General features: G+C 47.6%; 1 protein-coding gene and 2 long non-coding RNA genes across 3 annotated transcripts; all 3 read right to left on the bottom strand.

Moving 5' to 3' along the window:
* Nucleotides 1-644: 644 nt before the first annotated feature.
* Nucleotides 645-2,790, bottom strand: LOC117085555. The gene is made up of 3 exons (XR_004437999.1): nucleotides 1,552-2,790; nucleotides 909-1,216; nucleotides 645-713 (listed from the first exon to the last, which is right to left on the bottom strand). It is a non-coding gene; the product is annotated as an uncharacterized LOC117085555 (long non-coding RNA).
* An 11,814-nt stretch (nucleotides 2,791-14,604) lies between these two features.
* On the bottom strand, nucleotides 14,605-20,962 carry LOC117085519 (leukocyte immunoglobulin-like receptor subfamily A member 5). The gene is given in 8 exon segments (XM_033214510.1): nucleotides 14,605-15,114; nucleotides 15,263-15,313; nucleotides 19,208-19,510; nucleotides 19,657-19,893; nucleotides 19,896-19,940; nucleotides 20,126-20,161; nucleotides 20,325-20,409; nucleotides 20,802-20,962. Coding segments are annotated over 8 exon segments (897 nt in total). The 5' UTR covers nucleotides 20,805-20,962; the 3' UTR covers nucleotides 14,605-14,977.
* LOC117085549 lies at nucleotides 17,322-18,591 on the bottom strand. The gene is made up of 2 exons (XR_004437996.1): nucleotides 18,400-18,591; nucleotides 17,322-17,842 (listed from the first exon to the last, which is right to left on the bottom strand). It is a non-coding gene; the product is annotated as an uncharacterized LOC117085549 (long non-coding RNA).
* Nucleotides 20,963-23,110: the final 2,148 nt, after the last annotated feature.

Here is a 23,110-nt window from a genome sequence, read left to right as displayed (position 1 = left end):
CATGATTGAGGCTTAGGAGAGACTGGATGCTTGGGCGTAGGTCACCAAGGTACCGTGAAATGTGAAGTGTGTGTTAGCTGATGCAGCTGTATAGTAAGATTGTGTCCACTCAGGCCCTGAAAGTGTGAGTAATTTACACAAAGCAGGGGGCCAAATACCCTTGGTTCCTGCCCCTGCTCCACAACTTCTGCCTTCCAGCCTGCACCCGTAATTTCGTGGGGATTTCTCTGTGATCAGTTGACAGAGAAAGTGAAGACTCAAGCCTGGTTTGCAGCTGGCTCTGCACGATATGCAGGGCCGTCCAGAGGTCGAGAGCTTCAGCGCTTCTGCCCCTTTATGGGACATCCCTAAAAGACAGTAACGTCAGGGCACAAGTGACCCTTTTCCTGAGGGCAGGGCCTGCGGCTAGGCCCCCTGAGTGTCCTCTCACCTGTCACCACCAGCTCCAGGGGGTCACTGTGCCCTGACCGGCCTGTGGCACTTTGATAATAACAGTGATGCTTCTCTGCACTGTGCTGCGGCCTGTGTGAGATATGGGTCCTGGTCTTGTTCCCAGACCCCAGTGGTTTCCTAATGTTCCATGACACTGAGCTTCCCTCTTTATCCAGCTGGTACTCTTGGGCCTCCAGGGTACCCTGGCACCAGTGGTCACAGGTCTCCTTCTGGTGATCACACAGTCTGGCTCAGCCCAGGTGGTGGGTTTAGGGAGGGGCCTTGAAATGAAATCACAGGTTGGGTGCCAAGATACTATGCATCCGTCAAATCCCAGCTGTCAGTCCCAAGACCCGCCCAGACATCCCCATCAGTCAGCTCAGAGATGCTGTTCTCCATCCCCAGGTGCCTGGGAGTGACCCGTTGTCCCCAGTGAGCAGGAGGGACCTGGGACAGATGGGGACAGACAGACTCACCTGCCTGCACGTGGGTCCTGGGGCTCAGACTCAGCCCTGGAAGAGAGTTCCCTGTGAGAGACTTGCCGCCTGACGCCTGAGCAGGTCCTCCCCTCCCTGTGAGCATCCTGACCCCCAAGATTTCCTGATAGACCAGGGCTTGGCTGCAGAGTCTAGGGTGCCCCTTTCCCTCTTGAAATCTCACCAAGTCAGGGTAGGTCTGTGAGGGTGGGGTCATGGCGTCTCCTCCCACCGGCCCCAGCTGCCCAGGTGGATGAAACCACGGTGTCCAGGAGGACAGACAGACACACTCAGAGGCTGGGTTCTCCCTGTCATGGGCTTGTCCCATCAGCAGCCCTACAGGAAGGGGAACTGCAGAACCTGGCCCTCATTTCCCCAGGGCTGAGGTGGGAGTGAGCCCCAGGTTCCCTGAAGACATTTCAGACGGAAGGGGGCACCCCCTGATCCTTGGCTACTGGCTGCAGGATCTGTCCTCATCTGATTGAGGGCTGGGATGCAGTAGAAAATGGGCCCAGGGTCTCCCTGAGTGAGCCTCTTCCAGGTGACGGTAACTGAGGGCTTCTCCTCCCCTCTCAGAGCCTCCACATGGGGTCTCCTTCACTCCTTCATCCTGTCTGTCAACACAGGGTTGTGGGGTCCTTACCACAGCCAGTCATCTCATCCACCATGGAGATGCTTCAGGGAAGATGCAGGTCCATGCTGCAGGGCAGACTCAGGTCAGCAGAGACACATCTGACATCTGGCTGTGTAGTTCAATGGGCGCAATGGAGAAACACAGGAAATATGGGCGGAGAACATGACCTGTATCCAATGTTGCCAGTGTTCTCTACCAACCAGCGCCCTCCATGGACTTTCCTTTTCTCTTAGTAGCAGCATCCATCTTCGTCTTCTTGGAAACAGACTTGTGATCCACTCCTGAGTCTTCAGTGTCCTTTGTTACCTGAGAGGAACTCACCTGTTGGGATGGGGAGCTGATTTTTCCTTAATGATTGCTCATTATCTGCTGCCTATATGACCCTGAGCCTTCATACTCCCTTCTCTGAGCCTAAGTTTCCTTGTGTGGAGCAAGTTGTTACACACCCCACTCATCAGAGGGGTCGTGGGGGTCGGTGGTGACTGGGACTTCAAAGGAGCTCAGTGATGGTTAAGTCCCAGGACTGAGTAAGACGTAGGGTTGTAATTTGAGAAAATCAGGGTGTTGGACAATTGATGCTCCCACTCAAGGATCCTCATCTACCCTGAGCACTAAGAAATGGTACATTTAATATTGCTGAATACACAGATTATCACAGACAGGAGTAGAAAGAGAGAGATGAAGATTTTCAAGGTGGAGAAAGATCTGCATTCAGAGTACACAGACCAAAGTTGAGTCACCACTGTAGTCTGGGACCACCGAGGAGTCACTGAGGAGGAGATTCCCACCTCTGTGCTGGACAGCAGAGGAACCACAAGGGCCCCCCACACGGGGAAGGTGCCCAGGACTCCAGGTAAAGAAAACATGGGCAGAAAACATGACTCTTCCTGGTCAGATTGAGGGTTTCATCTACAAACAAGTCCCTTCCACAGACTTCCCGTTTTCTCTTAGTAGCAGCATTTACCAAGTAAAGATGGGAGGCTGTGGCTCCCCATCCTCCATGCTTGAAATGGGCTCCATCATGTCTCTGCTCCTTAACCAAGGCCCAGGATCAACCCTGAGCCACCTCCCCAATATCCCCAATACACAGATTCTCTCCAGTATTGTGACATTTGGGTATCTGTCACACATGTGAACCTGAGGGTCATGTTGAACCCTTTCTTTCTCTTTCTTTCTTTCTTTCTTTCTTTCTTTCTTTCTTTCTTTCTTTCTTTCTTTCCTTCCTTCCTTCCTTCCTTCCTTCCTTTCTTTCTCTTTCTCTTTCTCTTTCTTTCTTTCTTTCTTTCTTTTTTCTTTCCTTCTTTCTTTCTTTCTCTCCTCCCTTCCTCCCTTTCTCTCCTTCCTTCCTTCCTTCCCTCCCTTCCTCCCTCCCTTCCTTCCTTCCTTCCTTCTTCCTTCCTTCCTTTCTTTCTTTCCCTCCCTCCCTCCTTCCTTCCTTCCTTTCTTCATTCCTTCCTCCCTCCCTTCCTTCTTTCCATTTTTTTTTTGACAGAGTCTCCCTCTGTTGCCCAGGCTGGTGTACAGTGGCACAATCTCGGCTCACTGCAACCTTCATCTCCTGGGTTCAAATGATTCTCCTGCCTCAGTCTCCTGAGTAGTTGAGATTACAGACGTGTGCCACCACACCCAGCTAATTTTTGTATTTTAGTAGAGATGGGGTTTCTCCACGTTGGTCAGGCTAGTCTTGAACTCCTGACCTCAGATGATCCACCCGCCTTGGCCTCCCAAATTGCTGGGATTACAGGCGTGAGCCACTGCGCCCAGCCCATGTTGGACCTTTTCTTATCAGGCACAATTCTGACAGGATGCTAGGTTTGGAAGATTAGATGCTTGATCCATTCTGCTTTAGAGAGCCTGTATTAAATTTTCAGTTCAGCCAATGTGTTTCTTAGCGTTAGTATATCTGTTTAAATTCTTGAAACGATTTCAATTTCTGTGCCAAATTTATCTGATACATTTCTAAATTGGTTTTATTTGTTATGGAGTTTGCCTAGTTTTTGTTGTTGTTTGGTTTTTTTTTTTTTTTTGCGTAACTGTTATTTTGAATTCTTCATCCAAGAGCTCACACAGCACCATCTTTTTAGGCTCAGTTCCTAGCTCCTCACTTGTCCAGTTGAGGTGGTCGTAATTCCCTGTTTGTTCTTGTTTCTTTTGGGCGTTTGTCCATGGTCTTTCAATGAAGGGCTAGTCTTTGTGTGTGTGTATTTTTTTTTTAGACAGAGTCTTGCTCTGTCACCCGAGCTGGTGTGCAATGGCACAATCTCGGCTCACTGCAACCTCTGCCTCCCAGGTTCGAGCAATTCTCCGGCTTCAGCCTCCCAAGTAGCTGGGACTACAGGCACATGCCACTGCACCCGGCTACTTTCTTTTGTATTTTAGTAGAGATGGTGTTTCACCATGTTTCCCAGGCTGGTCTTGAACTCCTGAGCTCAGGCAATCTGCCTGTCTTGGCCTCCCAAAGTGCTAGGATTACAGGCGTGAGCCACCGCGCCTGGTCGAAGGACTAGTTTTTAATTCCAGTTCTGGCTGTCTGGTTGGTTTTGGTTTTCCTCATGTATGTTTGCTGAGAGGATCTATGTAGTTGCCTGTGATGTCCCTTAATCCAAAATTGCCACCTCACTTTCATCAACAGATGGTATCTTAGGCCATCTTTATATAAAAGTAACTTTTTTCACTTTTTGGAAAACATTTTATTTACCAAAATATATCTGAGAAAAGTAATGTTGATTCTACAAGCGGATAAAGAAATTGTTTTTCGTGTGTGTGTGTGTATATATATATATATACACACACAGTATACATATATATACACACAGTATGTATACACTGTATATATATACACATACACTGTGTGTATATTTGCACTATATATACACACACACACACACACACATACACACACACACTGTGGAATACTACTCAGCCATAAGAGGGAACAAAATAATGGCATTCACAGTGACCTGGATGAAATTGGAGACTATTATACTAAGTGAAGTAATTCAGGAACGAAAAACCAATTATTGCATCTTCTCACTCTTAAGTGGGAGCTAAGCTATGAGGATGCAAAGGCATAAGAATGATACAATGGACTTTGGGGACACGGGGGAAAGGGAGGGAGGAGGTGAGGACAAAAGACCACACACTGGGTACAGTGTACACTGCTAGGGTGATGGGTGCACCAAAATCTCAGAAATCACCACTGAAGAACTTATGCATGTAACCAAACACCATGTTCCCCAAAAACCTATGGAAATAAGAAAGACAATAAAAGAAAAATGATGGTGGTTATAAGCTGTGCAAACCTGTGTCTTAACTTGTTCATTCCACCAGCATAAAATGCAGCAACACATGTGTAGTGTTGGCCCTGGACACATCTGCTTGAGACTCAATGTTCAAGAATGTTATTAGGTGAGGACCACATAGGCATCATGAGCGGCTGCAGAGACACCTGCAGTGAGCTGGGTGCTCACTGTGAATTACACTGTTTACAGAAAGAGCCTAGTGAAGACATAACAGCAGATTTCAGTACCACAGGCACACAACCTCGTGTTGTCTCTTAGTAACACAGGGGACATCCTAGAAGGCAAGTTCCTAGATGCCAACCATGAACCAGGCTCACAAGCAAGTCCTTCTAAAGTTAGCAACCTCATCGCTGTTAGGTTAACTTCTTCTTGCATACCCGGCATCTAAAAGAAATGGTAGTCATCGGCTGGGCGCGGTGGCTCAAGCCTGTAATCCCAGCACTTTGGGAGGCCGAGACAGGCGGATCACAGGGTCAGGAGATCGAGACCATCCTGGCTAATACGGTGAAACCCCATCTCTACTAAAGAATACAAAAAACTAGCCGGGCGATGAGGCAGGTGCCTGTAGTCCCAGCTACTTGGGAGGTGGAGGCAGGAGAATGGCGTGAACCTGGAAGGTGGAGCTTGCAGTGAGCTGAGATCCGGCCACCGCACTCCAGCCTGGGTGACAGAGCCAGACTCTGTCTCAAAAAAAAAAAAAAAAGAAATGGTAGTCATCTTCAATCCTTCAGCACGGTGGTCACACAGAACATGCCTCCAGCTCTCCCAGAGTCTCCTAGGGCCAGCACAGCTTTTCTGATGCAGATTTTTCAAAGTTCTCCAAACTGAAGAGTAAATCCAAAATCATCTGACTTTCCATGTTGGCAGCCTTTGGGGGCCTTCTCTGGCTGTGCTGAGCCTGAAAGATCATCCCCTAGAGACCACCAGGATCAAGCCAGCGTGGTCATTGGAATGAGATTCTCCATTGCATAGTCTGGAGGGGCATGGTCAGTAGACAGGACAGGGCGTTCACTGGGGGCCAAACAGACTGCACTCACATTGGGAGCCTGGATGGGTGTTTACACATTCACACTCCTGAAAGGAAAGTCGTAGTTACTCCTGACTCAGAAACTATACTTGGTGGATGCTGGTTGAGAGGATCAAGCACTCCTAGGAATAAGAACATGGGAGGATTAGAGCAGCTGAGGCCGTTCTACTCCTGCTCCCATGTGTCTTGGTTCCTTCATAACAACTCTCTTCCTTCTTTTTCTTTTCTTCTTCTTCTTCTTCTTTCTTCTTCTTCTTCTTCTTCTCTTCTTCTTCTTCTTCTTCTTCTTCTTCTCTTCTTCTTTTCTTCTTTTCTTCTTCTTCTTCTTCTTCTTCTTCTTCTTCTTCTTCTTTCTTCTTCTTCTTCTTCTTCTTCTTCTTCTTCTTCCTTCTTCTTCTTCTTCTTCTTCTTCTTCTTCTCTTCTTCTTCTTCTTCTTCTTCTCTCTTCTTCTTCTTCTTCTTCTTCTTCTTTCTTCTTCTTCTTCTCCTCCTCCTCCTCCTCTCCTCCTCCTCCTCCTCCTCTTCTTCTTCTTCTTCTTCTTCGTCGTCGTCTTGCTCCATCACCCAGGCTGGAGTGCACTGGCACAATCTCGGCTCACTGCAACCTCTGCCTCCCGGGTTCAAGCAATTCTCCTGTCTCAGCCTCCAGAGCAGCTGGGACTACAGGCACGTGCCACCATGCCCGACTAATTTTTGCATTTTTAGTAGAGACGGGGCTTCCCCTTGTTGGTCAGGCTGGTCTTGAACTCCTGACCTCAGGTGATCCACCCACCTTGGCCTCCCAAAGTGCTGGGGCCACCACACCCGGACCTCTCTTGCTTTCACATGGGAGAATTGTGTAACAGTCCTTGCTAACCTCAACTTCCACCTCAGACGGAGTACTGTATGATTTCCTTCCTCAATTTGTTCTAGTTCTTGGGCCTCACTGAGGTCACCACCAACCTCTCGGTTTGGGGGATAGTAAGAGTTTAGTTTTGCAACCACAACTCAGTGACAGAAAAAAGGATTTCAAAGACACAGCAATGCTTAACTATGCTCCTTTCTCATCTCAAATTTCTTCCCAAATTAGCTAAACCCATGCTTAACCCCTTAAGGTAAATACCTCTCGTAACTCTTCACCTGTCCATACAGAATTCAGAGATGGGTATGTGTGACTCTAGGTTGTACCAGAGTCCAGCATACAACAGAGCTAAAGGCTGTCACTGCCTTTTCTATTTATCTGCCTCATCCAATTATCTCTGTGGTCCAGTGCAGCTTAATACTACTAATAATGAAAGTAATAATCACTGACTCACTTTTAATGATTGGGTCCACCCATCTGTCCTGTTTTGCAATGAATGACTATAGCATCCAAACCTTTTTTTTTTGAGACAGAGTTTTGCTCTTGTTGCCCAGGCTGGAGTGCAATGGTGCGATCTTGGCTCACTGCAACCTCTGCCTCCCAGATTCAAGCGATTCTCCTCCCTCAGTCTCCTGAGTAGCTGGGATTACAGACATGCGCTACTATGCCTGTCTAATTTTGTGTTTTTAGTAGAGACAGGGTTTCTCCATGTTGTTCAGGCTGGTCCCGAACTCCTGACCTCAGGTGATCTGCCCACCTCGGCCTCCCAAAGTGCTGGGATTACAAGTGTGAGCCACCATGCCAGGCCGCATCCAAGCCTCTTTTCCAGGAGCAAGAAATACTACAGTGAACAAAATCTCCCATTGTTAATTCAATGTATAAACTCATGAGAAAAAAGCAAAAATTTTTTCAGGAGATAAATTAGAAAAAAAAAAAAAAAGCATGTGCAGACGGATACATGGACAAAAAATTAAGCTACCTAGAGATCTCAAATGTGTGTTAACCTGATACAAGGACTATTAGAGAATATAGGTGAGCAAGAATCACTTAACCCACTTTGTCATGGAAAATGTCTTTGAGGATGTGACAGGTTTGGTAAGAACCAAACAATGAGAAGGTGGTCATTATATGAAGATCCAGAAAAATATATTATTCAATATAGGATCAGCTGATTGAAGTATTTTGTGAACCGATATGCAGAAAGTTTCCTAGTGTGGACAACACTTATTTAATTATAAGGAAATTAATAAGTGCTATGAAGTAACATAGGTCTGTATTTACAGATGTGCAATAAATTGTTAAGTAAAAATCAATGAAGAAATAAAATGAGAAAAAACCTATCTACAATAAAACCATGAATCTCAAATCATTGGATGGAGAGAAATATACATATGCAGAATACTCTCTGAGAAGGAACTAGAATAAGGAGATACGTGGCTGGGTGCAGTGGCTCACACCTGTAATCCCAGCACTTTGTGAGGTCGAGGTGGGTGGATCACTTGAGGTCAGGAGTTCGAGACCAGCCTGACCAACATGGTGAAAACCATCTCTACTAAAAATACAAAATTAGCTGGAAATGGTGGTACATGCCTGTAGTCCCAGGCTACTTGAGAGGCTTAGGCAGGAGAATCACTTGAGCCCAGGAGGTAGAGGTTGCAGTGAGCTGAGATCGTGCCATTGTACAGGAAGTTTCAAACCCAGGAGAGATTATCTTTCAAGTACTCAGTGTTGTGGTTTCCCCTGCCAGGGTGACAACCTGATGATTATGGAAATCTAATTTAAAAAACTGCTATCTTGCTTTTATTCCTACCTCCACACGATGAAAACAGTTACTGGTGGAGACAAAATACGTCCAGAGTAGACAGAGGTCACAGAAAAAGTTAATTCTGACACGTTCTTTCCCAGGAAGTTACTGGTACAGAAGTTTAGAACTGAGAGACCTTTTGGCAACAAGGATGGCATTTTGCCTTTGATGGATGGAAGAGTACCATCCCGGATCTAGATAGAGTTTGCTAAAGGCATCTATCTTAGAGTGGCTGAGCCATCTCCACTTCAAGCTATCACTCTCTGTGAATTACCCACACACTTGCCTTTCAGAATAAGAGCTTACCCACCCACTTGTCCTTCAGAATAAGAGGGACCTTTTAGTCTGCTCTTCCGGTTGCGGACCTGATTCCACAGGTGCCTGGGGCATCTTTGCAATCCCTAGGAATCAGCACCATGGACAGGGACAAGGACTAGGGTCCACTCCTCTCTCCACTTCAGCTGGACCTCTCCTTCCTTCCTTCCTTCCTTCCTTCCTTCCTTCCTTCCTTCCTTCTTTTTCTTCCTCTTTCATTACTTTTCTCTCTCCCCTTCCTTCCTTTCTTTCTTTCCCTTCCTTCCTTCTTCCTTCCTTCCTTCCTTCTTTTTCTTCCTCTTTCGTTACTTCTCTCTTTTCCTCTCTCCCTGTCCTTCCTTCTTTCCCTTCCTTCCTTCCTTTCTCAGTTTCTTTCTTCTTTCTTTCCTTCTTTCTTTCTCTTCCTCTTTCGTTATTTCTCTTTTTCACTCTTTCTCCCCTTCTTTCCCTTCCTTCCTTTCTTTCTTTCCCTTCCTTCCTTTCTTTCTCTCTTTCTTTCTCTTTTGTTCTTTCTCTCTTTTCCTTTCTTTTTCTTTCTTTCTTTTTTCTCTTTCTCCCCTTCCTTCCTTCTTTCCCTTTCTTTCTCTCTCTCTCTCTCCTTCCTTCCTACCCTTCTTCCTTCTTGCCAACTTTTATTTCAGATACAGGGGGTACACGTACAAATTTCTTACATGGGAATATTGCTTGATGCTGAGATTTGGAGTACAGATCACATCACCCAGTTAGTGAGCATAGTACTCAAGAAGTAGTTTTCTAACCCTCCTACACCCTCTAGTAGTCCACAGTGTCTATTGTTCCTATCTTTACGCTCATCTTTTTCTTTACACATTTCATCTCATATGCCTAATTTTTGTATTTTTAGTAGAAACGGGGTTTCACCATGTTGGCCAGGATGGTCTTGATCTCTTGACCTCATGATCCGCCCTCCTCAGCCTTCCAAAGTGCTGGGAATACAGGCGGGAGCCACCGCTCTCAGCCCAAAAATATTTAACATTGATAAATATATGTTGTCAGGATTTTAACATATTTTCCCTGAAGAAATGGTTGAAGCTACCTTAGGACAGAAACTATAGGAGATGAACTCAGAACCCCTTATTGTTCAAAAGAGCAAAGGAGTCACCAAGTACCCTCAGACTCATGTGACCAGAAGAAAAAGGGTTCCAATGGAGGATCCTTATTGGCAAAGTGTGGGACATTTATAGCATCAAATAATATTTGTAATGGATAAAAAATGAATAGATACAAACTCTATGTGTTTAATACCACTAAAAACAAAATAAAACATACAACACTTCACATTTGGGATATGGTAAAGAACCAAATCACTACATTGCAAGTTGCAAATGGAGGCAAGACCGAAGCGCTCTCTTTTCTCTATGAAGTACTTCACAGGAAACATTCTTTTTCTCTGTAGAATTTTCCACCTAATAATGTCAAAGAGTGGACATACTTCGGTAATCTGTGCATTGTGCGTATGGGCAATAAAGACCAGTGGCTGCCCCAACCCTGAGGTTGCAGGTCAATGCTAAATATAAAAACAGGTGGATCCACCTGAAGATACAGCCATAGGGGTAGAATTGCAAAATGGAGAACGCAAGACACAAGCAAATGAGTTACTGTGTCTGAGTTCCGACATTAAGAAAAAAAAAAAAAAATCAGCCAGGCACTGTGGCTCATGCCTGTAACCTCAGCACTTTGGGAGGCTGAAGTGGGTGGATCACCTGAGGTCGGGAGTTTGAGACCAACCTGACCAACATGGAGAAATCCCATCTCTACTCCAGCCTGGGCAACAAGAGTGAAACTCCGTCTAAAAACAAACAAACAAACAAAGTCAAAAACCTGTGTTATGCTTTCAAATCCATATTGTTTTCAAAATCTTTAATTTTTACAAGAAACCTACAATTAAATCCCAAGGTAGAAGGAGTGGTATTATTAACATGGTGGAATAGACAAGCCTTGCCCTCAGATCCTCTAAGAGCATTCATTTTGACCCCCGTCCATGAACAGAAATATTTCTGTGAGAATTCAGAAGTCCAGTGCAGCATTTTCAGAACCAGATTAAGGAAAAAATAAAAAATAAAAAAAAAGGAGAAATGATTCTTGAAGAGTGTAGGAAGAAACGTTACCGTGTTTCTGCATTACCCCTCCTCCAAGGTGGCACAGCTCAGTGCCAGGTAAGCTCCCACAGCCTGCAATTCCTACCAGAGAGGTAAGTGGGAGCAGAGTGAGCACACAGCCTCCCAGCCTCAGGGAAAATTGCCCAAGAAGCCCAATCCACCCTGCACCCACCCAGATCACTCAGGAAATTGGTATGGCCGAATAGTCTAGCCATTCCAAAGGAGCTAGCACCAGGGAAAGATGAAAGACATCACAGTAACCAATACAGAGATCTCAAAAAGTGCTGCAGAGCCTAATAACTGACTTGTGGGGCCCCTCAAGAGACCCAGGCATGAACCATGGGAGATGCCTCACCTGTGGCCCTCACAAGTGGCGAATGTGTTCCCCAGGAATCTGCATGTGCGCCCAAGATGGCTCACATGAGCCTTCACAGACAGTGAGCACACACCTCTTCAAAGGGCAGTCCCAGATCCCTATAGACAGCACATGGATATCAGCAGCCAGGTAACCGGGTACAGGGAGAAGGCTGGGAAAATATCGCCAGACCAACACAAAATCACAGTTTTCCAGAGCTTAGATACCTTCTAAGTTGTATGTCTATGTGTTAAGTGTGCATTCACCTAAAGACATAAGTGGTTAACTTCTTCTTTGTTTTTTTTTTTTTTTTTTAAGATGGAGTCTTGCTCTGTCATCCAGGCTGGAGTGCAGTGGCCCGATCTCGGCTCACTGCAAGCTCCGCCTCCCGGGTTCACGCCATTCTCCTGCCTCAGCCTCCCGAGTAGCTGGGACTACAAGTGCCCGCAACCGCACCCGGCTTTTTTTTGTATTTTTAGTTGAGATGGTGTTTCACCGTGTTTGCCAGGATGGTCTCGATCTCCTGACCTTGTGATCCGCCCACCTCAGCCTCCCAAAGTGCTGGGATTACAGGCACGAGCCACCATGCCCAGCCATAAGTGGCTAACTTATTTTAATCTATAACTAAGATCTGAGTCCTGAAGACCTTCCTCTGAAGCCTCAGTAAATTTACTTAATCTAAATGGGTCCAGGTGCTGGGGTGATTCCCTCTGCTTACGAGGAGGGGCCACAGTGGAGAGGTGACCCAGATCCTCCCTCTTACCTGTCACTGCCAGGGGCAGGGGGTTACTTCATTTTTACCAGACATTCCAGCTGTGATACACACAGGCGCACCACCCTGCAGTGTGTGAGCTCTTGTAAGCTATGCAGAGCGGCGCCTTGTTGCTGAAGTCCTGCAGGGCCTGTGTATCTGAGAATTGAGAGACCCTCACTTTATATAGATGGCAGGTGCCAGCCTGCAGAGACCTCTGACAACAGATGGTTGTAGGAAGCTCCATGATGATCAAGGAACTTGGGTCAGCCCAGGTGGAGGATCTGTGGAGCGTTTCTGGGAAGGAATTGGAGCTGGAGTTCCTAGGGGGCGCTCTACTCCCTCAATTTCCCCGGCTGTCACTCCAAGTCACTACCCAGCCTAGTCCTCATAACACCAGGTTCTCTGTGCACCCAGGCCCCCTGCAAAACTACTCTCATGGTTCCATTGGGTTGAACCAGGAAATCTGGGGAGGATGCGCCTGCTTGTGCTGGTCCCATGGATCTTAACACAGTTCTGGAGGAGGGACCCTTATGAAAGCTCATCCTGACCCACACATAGAAGCTGCTCCAGGCCCATTCTGGGCCCCTGAGAGCTGGCATCACAGATGGAGCTGAGCACATTCTCTCCTTCTCAAGGACTCAAGCCCCTGAGCCTCTGGGGTCTCCCAAGGGGCCATCAGCTGGAAGTGGGAAGGGAACTCTGTTGCAGGAAAGGTGAGTCCCCAAATTGGGGCTTAACCTGAGAGGGTTCTTGGCTTCACCCAGGATTCACAGGTAAACCAATAGTGTGAAACAGGAATCTTTTTTTGAGTAAGGCTGATCCTTGCAGAGAAGGGCTAACTCACAGTCAGTGTGCCCAAGTTCTACAACATTTGAGCTCTTGGCAACTGTATTTATACTCACGTAAACCTACCTTATATTATATGCAAATTAAGGAGCAAGTCAATGCAGATTGAGGGGAGAGTTATTTAGAACTTTCTAGGAAATGGGCAGTAGCTTCTGAGTCATTGCAATGAAAAGAGGTGGTAACTTTTGGGTCTTTGCCATGGCATTTGTAAACTGTCATGGTACTGGTGGGAATGTCTTATGCCAGTGAGCCATGAGGACAGCTAGTGATCTCTTTTGTCACCTTTTGCTGGTTCCTGCTGGTTTCTTCATTTCATCATGTCTGGATCAGATCCTGCTTTGGTTGGCAGGGTGACCAGAAAACAAGTACTGCTGGTCTTTCTACCTCAACTCCATTCCTCCTCTCTCCCCAAAGCTCCCAGAGACAGAGAAGGGCAGTGAGGGTCAAGATCTGGTACTACCTTCCATGGCCCTCAAAGGTACAAATTATAAAGACCACAAAGCCCAGCAGGGCAGATGGACACACAGGTGTCACAAGCCCTAAGCGCTGTGTCACCCGGCATGGGTTCCTCATAAAGGGCATCTTAGGAAGGGGAACAGCCTCCCCTGAAGGATGAGGCAGAGGAGACAGCAGGCTCCAGGGATCCTTCAGACAAGATCTGAGTCTCACCTGACTCCCCACATTCTGCCTGACCAGCCTGCCTCCACCTCCTGCCAAACCCACACCCAAGGAGTGACCTTGTCCCAGAACATGCAGCTGGAGAAGGCAGGAGAGAAGCCAGCTTAACTGCAACTGCAGCCTTAACTCTGCATTTCATCCAAGCTGTGTAACATGGGCCAAGTGACTTCCTTTTCCTGAGTTTCCATGAATGCAAAATATCTTCCTTCCTGCCGTCTGCCTGACAGTGCAATGTATTGAGCCATGACCGTGTGTCAGGAAGGTACTAGGATGTGAAGATCTATTGGTGTGATGGATAATTTTATGTCAACTTGATTGATTCAAAGGGTGCCCAGGTATTTAGTTAAACACTATTCTGGGTGTGTCTTTGAGGGCATTTCTGGGTAAGAATTGAATCAGTGGGCTGAGTAAAGAAGTTTGTCGGGCCAGGCACCGTGGCTCACGCCTGTAATCCCAGCACTTTGGGAGGCCGAGGTGGGCAGATCACAAGGTCAGGAGATTGAGACCATCCTGGCCAACATGGTGAAACCCTGTCACTACTAAAAATACAAAAATTAGCCGGGCGTGGTGGCGGGCGCCTGTAGTCTCAGCTACTTGGGAGGCTGAGGCAGGAGAATCACTTGAACCCGGGAGGCGGAGCTTGCAGGAGCCGAATTGGCGCCACCGCACTCCAGCCTGGGCGACAGAGTGAGGCTCCATCTCAGAAAAAGAAAAGAGTGAAGAGGCTCGAAGGCTATAGACAGGAGGTTAGGATGCTCTTCTGGATTTGTCTTTTCCTGGTGGGGATCTGACCTTCTCCCATGGATTCAGTTACTGGGTCAGGTGTGGAACTCTGAACTGAAGAGATGGAGGCTCAGTAAAGCACACAGGGAGTGTGGTAATGAGAATTGAAGAGGACTGTCTGACACGCCGTGGACCACAGTACACAGGCATGCGGAGATGTGGACCCAACGCTGCCATGTGAGATGTAGCCTCATGTCTCGGGCTGGGAAGAGAAGGGAATCCAACGAAGGGAAGTCAACATTAATAGAAGGGAAAGGCATCACATTTTTATGGTCCTCTACAGATCACCCCAGACCAGGGTCCCTGCACTCAAACATCCATTCCTCCCTCCAGAAATTGCCAGAGGCTGAAGCAGGAGAATCACTTGAACCCGAGAGGCGGAGGCTGCAGTGAGCCCAGATTGCACCACTGCATTGCAGCCTGGCGACAGAGCGAGACTCCATCTCAAAAAAAAAAAGAAAAGAAAAGAAAAGAAAAACAAACAAACAAAAAAGAAATTGCCAGCAGACAGTCCAGATAGCATAGGCCTCAGATTGTCTTCTAGAACCTCCTGGGACCATCAGATTCTCTTCCAAGGCTCCAGCACCCAATGGTGCATTGTTCTCTCTTCTGTTCACCTCCCAGCTGCATCCTGGGGGCTTCTCTGGCTGTGCCAATCCTGAAATATCAGAATCCCAAGGACCACCAGGATCAAGCCAGCCACGCCCATGCGGATGAGATTCTCCACAGTGTAATCCTGGGGGTGTGAGGCTGGGGATGGAGGACAAAGAGGTCACAGAGGTCAGGGCAGATCACTATCACCCAGGACCCCTAGATGTCCCCCCAGGGCACCCACATCGTCTTGACAGGACCTGACCCTCTGTGCCAGTTCCCTAACTGAGAGCATCTCCTCACTCACCAGTCCCAGAGTCAGACTTGTTTTGTGACGGACTGAGGTTATCAGCTGCTCCTGAAAATCAAAACAGCGGAAGGGGAAGGAGAAGATCTTGAAGAGACCTGAGCTCAGCCTCTCTCCTGGGCTCTGCATTCTCCTAGTTCCCTATGCCTCTCAACATGACTTTTATGGAGTTCCTCAATAAACCCTCCCTCTGCTGGAGCAGGGTTCCCTCCAGTCTCCTCATTGAATTGTTTCACCTTCCTTTGTTTTTGCTCCTGAGTCATTTGGGAAAGAGTTTTCCTGCACCGTGAAAGATCAGGATCTGCAAGGAAAGTGGTCCCCAGTACAGAGGTCACTGAGCCCTGGGTGCTGTCTGTGCAGCCTGGGACACAGGAGCACATGAGCCAATTCCCCGGGAGATGAGAGTTTCACGGATCCACCAGCTGAGGACCCAGGCTCTGTGCATGAGGGGTTGGTCCTCAGGGGCTCCTGAGTGTCAGAAACACAAACAGCTGCCTCCCCCTCACGCCACCTCAACCACCTCACCTGGTGTTTCATCATACAATAAGTCTCTAGTTAGCTAATTATTCATGTAGTCAGTCACATATATGTATGTATATAAATGTGCATAGGTGTATGTGTGTGTATGTGTATGTGTGTGTGTGTATGTGTGTGTGTGTGTGTGTGTGTGTGTGTGTGTGTATATATCGTTATCAGAGGCCATAAAACAATTTCTGCTTTTAGGGCTAGGCATGGTGGCTCATGCCTGTAATTCCAGCACTTTGGGAGGAGGGCAGATCACGAGGCCAGGAGTTTGAGACCAGCCTGGCCAACGTGGTGAAACCCTGTCTCTACTAAAGATACAAAAAATTAGTTGGGCGTGGTGGTACATGCTTATAATCCCAGCTACCTGGGCGTCTGAAACAGGAGAATCGCTTGAAACTGGGAGGCGGAGGTTGCAGTGAGCCCAGGTCGTGCCACTGCACTCCAGCTTGGGCGACAGGGCAAGATTCCGTCTCAAACAAACAACACACAAAAAAAACAATTTCTGCTTGTATAAAGTGCGAATCTAGGTGAGAAGACCAATAACAAACATGTAAAAGCCGGTGATGTGAAATACATTAAGCATGTAGATATACATATAAAAATATATGCAGATATACCTACACTTATATTCAGATGTAACTTATATAACCATACATAAATATGTATATATGTTAAACTTTAGATATTTATTTAAGATGCAATTATATGCATATTAATACTTGAAGTGACAAAAATTGATATGCAGTTTAGAAATAAAAAATAAATTTTCAATTTTCTTATAGTTAATATAAATTTTATCAGTAAATTTGGGGAGATCAGTTGAAAGATAATGGAAAGGGAAAAATGTCATAGCAAGCTAATATGAAATTAAATGAATATACTCAAACTAAAAGCTTTCTCATGTGTATATCTTACTTAGAAAGATAAATGAATCAGGCTGGGCATGGTGGCTCACACCTGTAATCCCAGCACTTTGGGAGGCCAAGGCGGGTGGATCACAAGGTCAGGAGATTGAGACCATCCTGGCTAACACGGTGAAACCCTGTCTCTACTGAAAATACAAAAAACTTGCCAGGCATGGTGGTGGGCGCCTGTAGTCCCAGCTACTTGGGAGGCTGAGGCAGGAGAATGGGGTGAACCCAGGAGGCAGAGCTTGCAATGAGCTGAGATCACACCACTGCACTCCAGCCTGGGTGACAGAGCAAGACTCCATCTCAAAAAAAAAAAAAAAAAAAGAAAGAAATATAAATGAATCAAATATTTCACTTAAAAATAATTAAAGTAGTAGTTGAAGAATTCTTTAGACTAAATGTACACATTCTTATGAACAGAACTTCAAAACACTTATTAACTTCATTCATAAACTTCAATTTTATATATTAATAATAGAAATACTTGCTGTTAACAACTAATTTTATAAAGCAAATGTAAATATTGAATTGTGCCCCACACAATGGGAGTGGAATTACTGGTTTTTAATCATAAATCCACATATCTTAAAGAGACAAATTTAAATATTCAAATATTGTTTTAAAAGATTCAGAAGAAGAGAGAGAAAATAGATAAGCATGCCCAGCAAATGCAGAGTAGCAATGAACAGCAGACAAGATGTGCTGTGAATAAGTTCCTAACTTACTGCCGGGAGCAGGTGCACGGCCCCTCCTTAGTCTCAGGGGTGCCCTGAGCGAAGAGGCCTCCGGTTGAAGACAGGAGGGGCCATGAGAGCGGCACCCACAGCTGGGGTGATTCTCTGTGAAAGGAGCAGGTCTGGGATGGGTTCCACCCTCATCACAATCAGATCCCATTGAGGCCGGAGCAGTGTCCTCCCCTGTCCTGAGTGGGCCCAGGGACCCCGCAGGTGTGGGTGAGGGGCTCCATCCTCAGGATCTCATGGAAACGAGAAGTGAGAGATGCCAAGGGAGCGTCCATCTGTCTTCTCTCCAACTTGCCTGTCTCTCTTCCTCCTCCACCAGCCCCAGCATCTTCCCCATGTTCCAAATCAGGCCTGAATCCTGCTCACCAGGTCTGTTCTTCTTCCTCTACTCATCGCTCATCCTGCAGGATAGGGTAGGGGCCTGGGAGTCTTGTAGAGCTGCATGGCTTTTAGTAGAAAATCTGAAACACTTTGTGTGATGTGTGAGAGAGGGGAGATTCTAAACAGTGGGGTTTTTTGTAAATCTTTCTTTCTCACAATTTTGTGGCTTCATCTCACGAATCTCAGACCCCAGGACGGATGGATACGATTACATGTACCTGCAGCTACCCCTCTTGGCTTTCTAACCCTTGCGAGGTATCGCTTTGGCAAGAGCAGACCAGGTCTTAGGGTTACTGATAGGAACTACTTTTCTAGGTCTGGGATGAGCCACATCTCAGATGACCCAGAAGGTCAGAAATGAGGGGGTTTTGGGGGTCACTTCCAAGCCCAGGGGGAAGTCATCCTGGGGGAGCCCAGCCCAGGGCTGCTGGCCAGGGTGCTAGAGGAGGTCACGTCTGTCCTCCGTGTATAGTGAACCTGTCATAGCCAACATCAGAGTGACACTGGAGGGTCAGGTTCTCTCCAGGGATCACAACAGGGCCCTGCGGGGTCAGGAGGAAGGGCTCTCTAGACACACCTGGGGGAAAAGGAGCCGGGACTGCAGGGGCTGGTTCCTTCTGTAAACCTCCGTCTGGAGTCTTTCTTCCTTGCTCTGTTTTTCTTTTTCTTTTCCTTTTTTTTTTTTTTTGAGATGGAGTCAGGCTGGAGTGTAGTGGCACGATCTCGGCTCACTGCAAGCTCTGCCTCCCGGGTTCATGCCATTCTCCTGAGTGGCTGAGACTACAGGCGCACGCCGCCACGCCCAGCTAATTCTTTGTGTTTTTAGTAGAGATGGGGTTTCACTGTGTTAGCCAGGATGGTCTCGATCTCCTGACCTCGTGATCCACCCACCTCAACCTCCGAAAGTGCTGGGATTACAGGCATGAGCCACCGTGCCTGGTCCTTTTTTTTTTTTTTTTGAGACGGAATCTCGCTCTGTCACCCAGGTTGGAGTGCAATGACACAATCTTGGCTCACTGCAACCTCGGCCTCCCAGATTCAAGCGATTCTCCTGCCTCAGCCTCCCAGATAGCCTGTACCACCACACCCAGCTATTTTTATATTTTTAGTAGAGATGAGGTTTCACCATGTTGGCCAGGCTGTTCTTGAACTCCTGACCTCAGGTGATCCGCCCGCCTCAGCCTCCGAAAGTGCTGGGAGTACAGGCGTGAGCCCCCGCGTCCGGCCTTTGCTCTGTTTTTCTCGCTCTGGATTTGTATCCCCAGGATTTCTGTGTTCTCCTTCCCCTTTTTTTCTTTCTTAGCAGGGCCTGCCCTGCATGTAAGACTCTCCACAACCTGTCTGGCTCCCCTAAATTGTACTAGAGAAGGCTGTGGCTTCCTCACCTGAGATCGGAATCTCCAGGAGGTCACTGGGTTCTGACCACACCTGTGGGATATGCCTGCGAGAGCCATAGCATCTGAGCATCCACCTGTGGCTGTGGGTCACGGGGCCCACAGGGAACAGGGCCTGGAACTGCCCACTAAGAGACAGCTGTGAGTTCGAGGTCCAGGAGAGATTGTGGTCTCCTTCCTCAGTCAGAATGAACCTGTCGAATCTCAGCCGTGAGCCACACAGGAGGGTCACGTTCCCTCCTGAGGCCACCACAGGGCTGGGCAGGGCTGAGAGGGTGGGTTTGTTGTAGAATCCTAGGAGAGAAGGAGGCACCGTGTTAAATGGGCGCCCACCCCCCACATCATCCCCAGGGCTGGGCTGTGAGAGGGAGACGCCCCTGAGAGCCGACCCCCTTCCTGAGGACACAGCCTGGGGCTGGGACCCCTGAGTGTCCTCTTACCTGTCACCACCAGCTCCAGGGGGTCGCTGGGCTCTGACCAGACTGCAGGGCTGTGATAGTAACAGCGAAATCTCCCTGCATGGTGCTCTGTCATGGATGGGATGGAGAATCTGGCCTTGTTCTTGGGCTCCAGTGGTTTCTGTGTGTCCCAGGGATCTGAGATTCCCTCTTTATCCAGTCGGTACTCCTGAGCTTCCAGGGTCCCCTGACACCAGATGGTCACGGGGCTCCCCCGATGATCACAGAGCCTGGCTCAGCCCAGAGGGCGGGTTTGGGGAGGGGCCCTGGAAGGAAATCAGAGGCTGCATCCCAAGACATCCCCCACACTCAGATCCCAGCTCCCAGGCCCAGAACCCTCCAAATGTCCCCATCAGTCACCCAGAACTGTTGTCTCCTCTCCCAGCTGCCCATGGGTGGCCCTTTGTCCCCAGTGAGGAGGAGGGACCAGGACAGCTGGGGACAGACTCACCTGCTTGCACGTGGGTCCTGGGGCCCAGACTAAGCCCTGGAAGAGAGTTCCCTGTGAGGGATTTGCCCCTGAAGCCTGAGCAGACCCTCCCTGCCCTGGGAACCTGCTAACACCCTGGAGTTTCCTGATAGACAAGGCCCTGGTTATGGGGTGGGGTCCCTCCCAGACTAGGGTGCCCCTTCCCTGCTTCCAATCTCACCGAGGCAGAGCAGAGCCACGAGGGCAGGGGTCATGGCGTCTCCTCCCACTGGCTGCAGCTGTGCAGATGGATGACACCATGGTGCCTGGCAGGACAGAGAGACACAGGGTGTGGCCGCTCGGAGGCTGGGTCCTTCTTGTCATGGGATTGTCTCATCCTCAGCCCACAGGAAGGGGAACTGCCCTCCCCAGGAGTCTGGCTCTCATTTCCCCAGGGCTGAGGTGGGGGCAGGCACCAGGCTCTCTGCAGACATTTCAGATAGAAATGGGGTCTCCTTGCCCCTGGGTCACTGTCTGCCTGATTTATCTTTATCTCACTGAGGGCCAGGGCACAGCAGCAAATAGACCCGGTGCTTTCCAGAGTCAGCCCCTTTCAGGCGAGGGCAACCGTGGGCTCCTTTTCCCTCTCAGAGCCTCCGCATGGGGTCTCCCTCCCTCCTTCAGCCCATCCATCGGCTCAGCGTTGCGGGGTCCTTACCATGGCAGTCGTCTCTCCAGCCCTGCAGATGCTTCAGGGAAGATGCAGGTCCATGCTGCAGGCAGACTCAGGTCAGCAGAGACGCGCCTGACACCTGGCTGTGCAGCCCAGGCTGAGTTGCATGTGGCAGTGAGCACAGAGGAGAAATGCAGGGAAATAGGGGAAGAAATAATGACCCTTCAGTGGCCCTGAAGTGTTTTACTTCCCTTAATTTTTTTTTTTTTTGTTTTTTTGCAACAGAGTCCACTTCCACCCCACCTCCAGGAACAAACCTCTGAATCATTTCTGCCTCCACTGTGCCTTTTGTTTCTTGGATTTCCCTCTACACCTCAATCCATGTTCAACATTTTCAGAGTAATTATTTAGGCTTTGTTTTGAAATTTTTATTCTTATGTATCTATTTATTTTTTAATTTTTGTGGGTACATTACTTAGGTTTGGGCTCTGGTTTGCGGAGAAGGGACAATTCTCTCAACAATTTCTTTCTTTCTTTCCTCTCTCTCTCTCTCTTTCTTTCTTTCTTTCTTTTTTTCTGAGATGGAATCTTGACCTGTCACCCAGGCTGGAGTGCAGTGGCGCAATCTTGGCACACTGCAAGCTCCACCTCCCGGGTTCATGCCATTCTCCTGCCTCAGCCTCCCCAGCAGCTGGGACTACAGGTGCCCCCACCACGCCCGGCTAATTTTTTTGTATTTTTATTAGAGACGGGGTTTCACCGTGTTAGCTAGGATGGTCTTGATCTCCTGACCTTGTGATCCGCCCGCCTTGGCCTCCCAAAGTGCTGGGATTAAAGGCATGAGCCACGTGCCCGGCCTATTTCTGCTTGTAGGAAGTGTGAATGTAGGTGGGAAGATGAATAACAAGCAGGTAAAGATCCACTACGTCAAACATACTAAGCACATGGACAAGTATACATATGTAGATATAAACACAAATACATTCAAATGCAACTTACATAATCATTTATAGATATATCTATGTAATGCTTTAGATATTTAATGTGTAGTTATATATTAATATTTGACATGAGAAAAATTGGCATGCAATTTAGAAATAAAGTGAAATTTCCATTTTCTTGTGAGTTATGTATATTTTATTAGTAAATTAGAGGTGATCAATTGAAAATAATTGGAATTAAGAAATTCTGTAGTAAGTTGGTATAAAATAAAATAAATGGGCCAGGTGCGGCGGCTCACGCCTGTAATCCCAGCACCGTGGGAGGTCGAGACGGGCGAATCACAAGGTCAGGAGATGGAGACCATCCTGGCTAACACGGTGAAACCCCGTCTCTATTAAAAATACAAAAAATTAGCCGGGTGAGGTGGCGGCGCCTGTAGTCCCAGCTACTCGGGAGGCTGAGGCAGGAGAATGGCGTGAACCCGGGAGGCAGAGCTTGCAGTGAGCAGAGATTGCGTCACTGCACTCCAGCCTGGGTGACAGAGCGAGACTCCGTCTCAAAAAAACAAACAAACAAACAAACAAAAATAAATAAATAAATAAATAAAATAAATGTACTCAAACCAATTACTGTATCATGTATACCTAGCTTTTATTTATAAGGAATCAAAGGCCTCATTTACAGATTATTAAAGTGATTGAATAATTGTTTACATTGAAATAAATATATAAAATTCTTATAAATAAAATTTCAAGACACTTCTTAAGCTCATCAATAAGCCTCAATTTTAAAAGTTTAGGATAGGAAAACAATGTAAATAAGAAACTATTTTCTAAAGCAAATATATAAATGAAATCAAGTCCCAAATTAAAATGATAAGTTTATATATTCATGTATTGCTTTAAATGTTTCGGAAGAACAGAGAGGAACAGTAGACAAGTGTGCACGGAAAAGGCAGGGTAGAAATGAATGACACACAACCCGTGCTCTGACTAATTCCCTAACTCATCCAGGGAGCAGGTGCACGGCCCCTCCTTACTCTCAGGAGTTCCCGGAGCACAGAGGCCTCCAGGTGAACACAGGACGGACCGTGTGAGCAGCACCCACAGCTGGGGTGCTTCTCTCTAAAGAAGCAGATCTTTGGTGGACTCCAGCCTCATCAGAGTCAGATCCCACTGAGGCCTGAGCAGCCTCCTTTCCTGTCCTCAGAGGACCCAGGGACCCCGCAGGTGTGAGTGAGGGGTTCATCCACAGGAGCTCTTGGTAATGAGAAATAAGAGCTGCCAAGGGAGCGTCCGTCTGTCCTCTCTCCAACTTGCCTGCCTCTCTTCCTTCTCCATCAGCCCCAGCATCTTCCCCGTGTCCAAGTCGGGCTGGACCCCAACTCCTCCTGACCCAGCCTGTGCTCCTTC

Source organism: Trachypithecus francoisi, unplaced genomic scaffold, assembly GCF_009764315.1.
Source record: "Trachypithecus francoisi isolate TF-2019V2 unplaced genomic scaffold, Tfra_2.0 Contig00558, whole genome shotgun sequence".
Classification (NCBI taxonomy): Eukaryota; Metazoa; Chordata; class Mammalia; order Primates; family Cercopithecidae; genus Trachypithecus; species Trachypithecus francoisi.
The sequence above is the reverse complement of the archived record's forward strand: the minus strand, read 5'-3'. Positions and strand labels throughout refer to the sequence as shown.